The following is an 8,733-nucleotide window of genomic DNA, read 5'->3' as shown; positions in this document are numbered from 1 at the left end:
ATTGTGTAGCCACTTGGCCTGGTCTAGATAGGGATGGTATAAGGCGGTGGGAGCAAGCATTGTGTTTCACAAGCTGTGCCAGTCCTCGACTGGGAAGGTACCTGTATTGCCGTCTATTAGCCACTCTGATTCGTTTAGGCTACATTCCCCTTTCTTGGCTTCTTCTCTCCCTCTGCAGTACACTTAGGGTAAGAGGAAAAGTCTGGCATTCCAATTGCTAGGGCGAGGACTCTGGCATTAAGGACCATGCAGCCTGTTTAGCTGCCTAGTCCACTATTGTCCTCACTAATTGAAAAATTATCCCTCTGGTGGACTCTACAGTATATAAATGCAAGTTGGGAAGGAAGCTGGACAGCTTCTAGGAGTAAAATTAGCTATGCTTTTGCTCTTTCCAGATGGCTGCATGGGCATGCAGTACTAGAAACCCATATTTGGAGTCAGTGTAAATGTTGAGTCTTAACCTAACTGTAGTGCCCTGATTAGGGCTTAGTTCTGCCTTCTGGCCAAGGTATTAGAAGTGCCCTAGTCTCCATTACTTTATCTAGGCTGAAAATGGCATGTCCCACTTTCCAGGTGACCATTCTATAAAGCTGCTCCCATCGGTGAAACATTCTTCCTCTGAATCTTCTAATCCTGTGAATCTGGCCTGCTATAACATAAACCTGGTCTAGTCTCCACACAGGTGTGCTCTAAGTCCCTCTCTTCCGTAACGGGTAGAAGGGTTTCAGGATTTAAAGTCTGGCAAGTCCTTACAGTGAGGTTCGGGGTATCTAGGAGTAGAGCCTGGTATTTTGTGAGCCGTGTCCTTGTTAGACAGCGTCCCTTGACCTCTAGTACTTTCTGCACCTGATGGGGAGTGAAAACTTCAAGCCTTTGTCCTAAGGTGAATTTTAAGGCACCCTTTACTAAAATAGCAGTGGCAGCCACCGCTCTTAGACAACTGTGCCAACGCTGTGCCACGAAATCCAATTGTTTAGAGAAGTAAGCTACAGGTTGTTGGAGCGACCCTAGCTTTTGAGTTAAGACTCCTAAGGCTATTCCCTTTTTTTCGTGAACGTAAAGGAAGAATGGCTTCTTCAGGTCTGGCAGTCTTAGTTCAGCGGCTTGGTCTGATTTAGTCTTGAGAGTTTCAAATGCCTCCTGACAAATTTCGTCCCAGGATAGGGTTATTTCCCCTCTTCCTTTTAAAGCCTCATATAAGGGCTTTGCTATTAGCCCAAAGTTTGGGATCCAGATCCGGCAAAACTCCACCGTCCCTAGGAAGCTGCGCAGTTCTTTTTTGGTGGTAGGAACTGGAAATGAGGTGATTGCCTTTTTGCGATCTGGGGCCAGCCACTGGGCTCCTGGAGTGAGGACAAACCCTAGATATTGGACCTTTTGTAGGTAAATCTGGGCCTTTGAGGGAGATACCTTATATCCCCGCTCAGCTAAAAAATTTAGGGTCACTATAGTATTATGTTGGGAGTCTTGATAGTTGGTACTGGCAATGAGTAAATTATTTACATACTGTAACATCATTCCATTTTTAAGTTTAAGCTCCCTGAGGTCCTTAGCAAAGGCATTTCTAAAGAGATGGGGGCTATCCCGGAACCCTGGGGGTAATACTGTCCAGGTGTACTGGGTGACCTTGTGAGTCTCAGGATTTTTCCATTCAAAAGCAAACAAATATTGGGAGTCTGGGTGTAAGGGGATGCAGAAGAAAGCATCTTCCAAGTTCAGTACAGTATAGTACTGGGTCTCCCCAGGAATCTGAGTGAGGATTGTATAGGGGTTGGGGACTGCTGGGTGAACAGGGACTACTACCTTATTAACTGCCCGGAGATCATGGACAAAGTGGTTTTCTCCATTGGGCTTCTTTACCAGGAGGACCGGGGTATTGCAGGGAGAGTGGCAAGGTCTAATTAATCCATGTTTAATGAGTTTCTCTAGAAGGGGTTGAATGACCACCAAGGCCTCAGCTCTTAAGGGGTATTGATGCTGACATGGGTATTCTGCTCCAGGTTTCAATTCTATTTTCACAGGTTCTGCATTTATGGCACGCCCAGGGGTACTGGTATCCCACACAGTAGCCTTGACTTGGTCTCTAATATCGTCCGGAAGTGTGGAAGGCTCCAGTTTGGGGGAAGTCTGGAGGGAAAATATATGGAATCCCTGTTCTGGCTCTACTGAGACTTGGACATCTTCCTGAAGAAATATGGAGGCTCCTAATTTGGTTATTAAGTCTCCACCAATAAGGGGAAATGAACACTCATGGACATAAAGAAAAGAGTGATTCACAGTTTTAGATCCAGTATCACAAGTAAGAGGAAAAGTAGGTTGTCTTACCTCAGGCTTCCCGTCTATCCTTGTTATGGTGCAGTCATGATTGGAGAGGGGGCCAACCAGTGGAGTCGGGACAGAGTAGGCAGCTCCAGTATCTAGCAAAAAATCAGCTTTCCTACCTGCCATGTCAAGAGTGACCCGAGGCTCTGCAGGTGTGATGGTGATCAAGTTCCCAAGAGTCGGAGCTGCGGCATTAGGGCCTTGCCAATCAGAGGTCATCCCCTTGTCTGAGGGGTTGTCCACCGGCCCCAGCTTCCTGGAGTGATCAAAGCATTCCCTGTTTTCTCGCCTCCTCTTTTTTAGGCAGTCTCGTTTCCAGTGTCCTTCCCTTTTGCAATAAGCACATTGGTTTGGTCCTACCCTGGACCACCCTTGGTGGTTATCTTTGGCTGGTCTCCTGGGTGTAGGGTATTCTTGCAGTGGCGGTCTGATTAGGGAAGCCAAAGGCTGAGTTTCCTTTTTAAATCTCCTATATTTCTTTGCTTCCTCTGCCTGATCTCGATTATTAAATACCTTGAAGGCCTCCACCAAGATTGACTGTGGAGTCTGGTATCTTAGTTCTAATTTTTCAAGTTTCCTCTGAATATCTGGAGCAGCCTGGAACCTAAAGTGAAGGGTCAATAAAATTCTTCCACCTTCTGACTCAGGGTTAATGTTAGTATACTTTCTAAGGGCTTCTGAAAGCCGGTTTAGGAAAAGGGCAGGGTTTTCCTCCTTCTCCTGGGTGATCTCCCAAACTTTTTCATAATTTAACATCTTAACTTGGCACCTCTTCATGCCCTCTGATACACAGGTAATAAGATGTTCCACACTCATCTGACCAAGGTGATCCCTGTAGTCCCATTGGAAGTTTTGGTCTGGGATCGCTTCCCTCGCGACTCTGATCACCTCATGTTGGGGGGTAGTGGCCACTAAGCTATCAGCATACTCTCTGGCCTTCCCCCAAATAAGGGCCTTCTCTTCCAGGGTGCAGCAGTGGGTTAGAACGGCCAGGACGTCTTGCCAAGTCAGGGTAAAAGTTAAACTAAGCTTTGCAAATTCATCCCGAAACCTATCTGGGTCCTCTGAGAAGCTTCCAAATCTCTTCTTGCATTGGTTCAAGTCTGTGAGGGAAAAAGGTTTGTGAACTCGAGCGATTTCTCCGTTTTCGTCAGCAACTTCTTCACGATGCAAACAGCTATTTGCAGGAGAGAGACTATGTGCAGGAGGAGGGGGAGGAGGAAAAGAAGGGGGAGTTCCGGGAGGAGGCCGAAGAAGTCCGGATTGGGTTCTAGCGGTGGATGGAGCTGCGGGAGAAGGGTTTTGAGTCGAGGGGGCAGAGGGGTTAGGAGCAGGGAGACATGGGAGAGGCTCAGCACACGGGACAGGTTGGCGGGGAGGCAAGGGGTCGAGGAGGGCCGCGGGAGACAGATTGGGAGGGGTTAAAAGAATAGGGTCAAAGGGGTCGGAATTTGAAGCGGCTGGGGCGGCGGAGTCAGGTTTCTTCCAGTGTGAGGCCAAGTAGGCCTGGCAAGAATTTCGGAGCTTTGGGTCCTGGCACAGTTTCATAAAAGCCTCAACATAGGGAATTTCCAGACATTTGCTGAAGCGTTTACAAAAGAGGTCCAGCTGGAGAACGGTATTAAGATTTAAAGAACCATTCTCAGGCCATTTGTATTGGTCCCCAAGAGGATACTGAGGCCAGGAAACATTACAAAAGAAAACTAATTTCTTTTTCTTTAGATTGCCTGACTTAAATTTTTTCCAATTAGCAAGGATGCAACCCAGGGGAGAATCTTTTGGGACGCCTGGAGTGTTTCCCATGATAGAGTCAGTGACCAAGGATCCGGGGCTGAGAGCTGGATGGAGTGCTCGGCTTCAAGCGTCCTTAAGGAAATAGTGCTGGTGGACCGATCCGGAAGAGTGAGAGCCGGGGGAGCTAGGAGACCGAGGCCTGTGTAAGGAATACAAAACAAAAACAAAAACCTTCAATATCTCCAACCTTATACCAAGTTCAGGTTCGGCTAACCTCTAATCCGCCTTTGATCTGTATAAAATGACAGCGGGTCATACGTTTGATAAGACATTCAGGGGACAAAGATCTTCCTGGTTAAGCCAGATGTTTTGAGTCCAGGTTGAAGGGAACCGGGACTCAAAGATTCAGCGAGAATTCACAGGGACACAGGTACGAGAAGAGAGTCGACAGAAAAGTCCGTAGACTTTTCAGGCCCCAGGTTAGAGAGAAGACGGGAGAAACACTGGAGAGAATTAGAGAGAGGGACCCAACAGGTAGCCAAGATGGCGCCCAAAGTAGGAAGGACGGACAAAGACCGGTCAGACAATAGGGTAGAGGTCTCAAGCCTGCAACAGGTGAGCCGCAGGGGTGGAGGTAGGGAGTGGTTTCACAGGGTTCCTAGTTAGTAGTGCGAATCTACCCTGTTCTGTGACTGACTTATCCTTTCACGGGAGTCTTCAAGGGACAGAAAATAAGATGTCTGGGCGGGAGGAGGGAGCGGCCGGCCGGAGGCGGACTCACCAGTCCGAGGCCGAATCAAAGGTTCAGGCAGCCGCTCGTCTGAGGATGAGGCCGACGGGGCTCTTCCCCGCGCTGTCTCGCTGATGTAGGCACACAAAAGGCCCCTTCCTAGTCGCCCCGAAATGCTACCAGCGCTGGGCTACTTGGGTACCTCAAAGGAGAGACTGAGAGAAAAACCCGGAAGAACTAAATTTTATTATGCTTTTGCTCGAACCCCAAACGAATCGGCACAGAAAAAGAGAAGGTCCTCTGAATTGATTCGAGAGCGGGTTGTTTCGCTTCCTCTATAAGCTGCCTTTGAAAAACCGCGGGCTTCCGGAATCTTCCATTTCAGGGAGGGGCGTGGCTGCAGTTGCCTCGTAACTGCGTTCGCGCCCGTGCAGTGGGGCAAGATGGCGGACTGCTCGGCACCGCCACTGCCGGAAGGTCGTATAGCGGGCGAACCTTGATCAACTGCGCATGCGGAACAGTGGTTCCCACATCTGCAAGGAAGAGATTAGGAGATGAAATCGGCTACTTCTGCATTTTTTGTGTAGGGAGCGATGGGATGGTGGCGTTCCTCCTGGCCATCTGGCATTCCTTCGGCTGCCGGGCCCAAGTCCCTATGCTGTCTTATCTGATCTGAAACAAATTTGAATGTTAGTTGAAAGCATGGAGGGGTGAAGACTCTTCGGGAAGAGTGAAGAATGGAAAGGGTGGGGAGGGAAGCAGAGCCCAATGGACACACGTATTTAGGGATGGGCAGAGAAATAGGAACAAGACAAGGAAAGTCGGAGGAAATTTTGAAAGCCAAGGGAGCGTTTCAGGGCGGCATCGGACGCCTCCTGGAGGTCAAGAGAAGGAAGACAATTCTATTGTAACCCTGTTACACCAGATTCCGCGGAGGCAAGGCTAGTGAGGGTGGGGCGAAGCCATACTGCAGGCAGCGACTAAATTGAGAAGACAGGAGGCGGCCTTAGAGGTATATATTCTCTAGGGGAGTTTGGCTGTAATGAGGCAGAAAGGGCGAGACTTGGAGGGTAATTTAGGGCGCAAGGGGATAATCGGCCTTAGTATCCCGCACTCTTCATTGAGAGTAACGGCACCTGCTGAGGGCTCCCGCAGTTCCTTCGGGTCCTTCTTAGGATTTCCCCTTCCAGCTCTAATTTGGAAAAACAATTACCACCCTTAATTGGGAAAAAAAGTGCCACTCTGTAAAACAGAACAAAACAGCGCTCTGTTGGAAAGCCTCCTCTCTTTAAAAATCCTGGCATGCAGATAAGAGACTTTAATTAGTGGCTCTCGGCGATTGGTATCTACGAAATCCGTCATTTCCTGGTAGTACCGGATGCAAACGAGGACTCTGCTTTCTGATTTCCTATTGGCTCTTTGATCGGGCTCCTCTTTTAGCCAATCAAACTATTTTCTTTCACCCCCTCCCGGTTAGCTCTTATAAGTCACACCAAATTGGTTATTCTTTCCATATCCTTCTTGTTAAACAAGTTGTAATCGCTTTTTCAGCCGTGCTGTCAGGACGCGGTAAGCAGAGAGGCAAATCTCGCACCAAGGCCAAATCATGCTCATCTGGCACTGGCCCGTAGATCCCAATGGGGCGAGTGCACCGCCTGCTGCGCAAAGGCAGCTACACCGAGCAGGTGGGCCAGGCGCGCGGGTGTACCTGGCTGCGGTGCTCGAGTACTTAACCGCGGGAATCTTAGAGCTGGCAGGTAACGTTGCCCGAGACTAGAAGACGGGCATTGTCACCGCCAAGCTGGTCAAGGAGGGAAGGTTTCGGCGGCGAGACGCCCAATGGGAAAACACGAGCCGAACTGAGAATGCGACTGCAAGCCTTTGAGACAGCACGGGCTTATACGGAGAAAGAACAATAGTGGCGACCGGCCACAGGTGCAGGGTAAAGCAAGCTGATTCATGCCTACAGAACCTGGGCGCAGGCGCACTAGAGTCTTACATAATACACCGGACTTGGGGGGTCATGTCCTTAAGTCACAGGCCTGGATCGCCAGGCCGGGGGGCATACAGCTCAAGTTACTCGGGGGGCGTCGCCATTACCCAGGGCGGCGCCTTGCCCAACACCCAGGCAGTTTTGTTGCCTAAGAAAACGGAGTTATAATCTTAACAAAAACAGGTAATTGAGAGGCTTGACACCATCCCTCACCCAGGAGGCTTCTTTAAGAGCCACCAAAGCGTGTAAAGGGCTGACCAAAATAGCGCTAGCTCTTTTCTTGAAAATTTGGGTGGCTCTAAAAAGAGCCTTTGGTCTTTGGCTTGTCAATTTACTTGCTTTTGGCTTTGTGGCTTTCGGTCTTCTTTGGTAATAAAACGGCCTGGATGTTGGGCAAAACACCGCCCTGGGCGATGGTGACTTTGCCCAGCAGCTTGTTCAGCTCCTCGTCGTTGCGGATGGCCAGCTGCAGGTGACGAGGGATGATGCGCGTCTTCTTGTTGTCTCGGGCGGCGTTGCCCGCCAGCTCCAGGATCTCCGCCGTCAGGTACTCGAGCACGGCCGCCATGTAGACGGGCGCGCCGGCCCCCACCCGCTCGGCGTAGTTACCTTTGCGCAGCAGGCGGTGCACTCGGCCCACGGGAAACTGGAGGCCAGCCCGGGACGAGCGCGACTTGGCCTTGGCACGAGCTTTGCCTCCCTGTTTTCCGCGACCAGACATGATTAAAAATGAAGGTGACACTCCAAAAGCTTAGAACCTCGCACGGAAAGGGGATCGAAAGATCAGCGATTGGAAAGCCTTTATAAGCTTTCCTGGGGGTGGGGTCAGAAAGGAGTTTTTCATTGGTTCTAAATTGGCTCCAGAAACAACCAATAAAGTCATGAGTCAGTGTTGTCGCATAGCTATTACTCGAAACGCAAGGTCCTGCATGGCCCAATGGAAACGAAAGACTTCTGGAGCCCTAATTTGCATACAGTGGTTATAAAAGAGTTAGGCCCGCCCATTATCTACTTCTTTTTCTTGCTAACCCTTGTTGTGTGTTCTACAATGCCTGAGCCAGCAAAGTCCGCTCCCGCGCCCAAAAAGGGCTCCAAGAAAGCGGTCACCAAAGCCCAGAAGAAGGATGGCAAGAAGCGCAAGCGCAGCCGTAAAGAGAGCTATTCCATCTACGTGTACAAGGTGCTCAAGCAGGTGCACCCCGACACGGGCATCTCGTCCAAGGCCATGGGCATCATGAACTCCTTTGTTAATGACATCTTCGAGCGCATCGCGGGTGAGGCGTCTCGTTTGGCTCATTACAACAAGCGCTCAACCATCACGTCCCGGGAGATCCAGACGGCCGTGCGCCTGCTGCTGCCGGGCGAGCTGGCCAAGCACGCCGTGTCCGAGGGCACCAAGGCCGTCACCAAGTACACCAGCTCCAAGTGAGTCCCTGCTGGGACGCGGCGCTCCTACGAGCCGCCGGCTGCTTAAGTGAGTCCCTGCTGGGACGCGGCGCTCCTACGAGCCGCCGGCTGCTTGACTCAGGCTCTTTTTTTCAGAGCCACCCACCTAATCGTAAAAGAGCTCTGTTCAATTTAATTCAGTTCCTTTTCATAAAGTAAGTTACTGTAGTTGGTTGAGGAAAGTCACGAGCTGTGGTACACGTAGCTTTTTAAGCCTTTTTGATTTGAGATTCCTGGCGCGTGACTGACTGGCTTTGCACTCGAATCTAGGGCGCGTCTTTAACCCATTGTTATGAGTTCTAAGTTACTGAGAATCTGCTCTTCTTCGGCCGCAGACTTGTGTACTGGTGTTTCGGTTAGGCATGTTTCATCGGCGTTCTAAAACGAAATGATTTCCGCCACCTTCATTTAGGAAAGGACCCCAGGACACACTAAACCTGGTTCCGCGAACACCGCGTCACGGCCATGAAGATTTCTCCCGAGAGTTCGGCATCTGCTTGAGTGCCTG

The 8,733-nt window shown here is 50.2% G+C and overlaps 2 protein-coding genes across 3 annotated transcripts; one reads left to right on the top strand and one right to left on the bottom strand.

Annotated features, from left to right (window-relative positions):
* Positions 1-109: 109 nt before the first annotated feature.
* Positions 110-7,559, bottom strand: LOC102878762 (histone H2A type 2-C). Of its 2 annotated transcripts, none has more exons than XM_025052289.1 (2): positions 4,838-7,559; positions 110-4,255 (listed from the first exon to the last, which is right to left on the bottom strand). In XM_025052289.1, the coding sequence occupies exon 1, from the start codon at positions 7,498-7,500 to the stop codon at positions 7,111-7,113; it is 390 nt and encodes a 129-aa protein (XP_024908057.1). In that variant the 5' UTR covers positions 7,501-7,559; the 3' UTR covers positions 110-4,255; positions 4,838-7,110. The 2 variants fall into 2 exon arrangements, with proteins under 2 accessions (XP_024908057.1, XP_006919785.1); XM_006919723.3 differs by having other exon boundaries at positions 4,838-7,038.
* A 217-nt stretch (positions 7,560-7,776) lies between these two features.
* Positions 7,777-8,256, top strand: LOC102878255 (histone H2B type 2-E). Its single transcript, XM_006919721.3, has one exon. The coding sequence runs from the start codon at positions 7,828-7,830 to the stop codon at positions 8,206-8,208; it is 381 nt and encodes a 126-aa protein (XP_006919783.1). The 5' UTR covers positions 7,777-7,827; the 3' UTR covers positions 8,209-8,256.
* Positions 8,257-8,733: the final 477 nt, after the last annotated feature.

This window comes from Pteropus alecto, unplaced genomic scaffold (genome assembly GCF_000325575.1).
Source record: "Pteropus alecto unplaced genomic scaffold, ASM32557v1 scaffold106, whole genome shotgun sequence".
NCBI lineage: Eukaryota > Metazoa > Chordata > Mammalia > Chiroptera > Pteropodidae > Pteropus > Pteropus alecto.
Note: the sequence above shows the minus strand (reverse complement) of the source record. Positions and strands in the feature narration are given on the sequence as shown.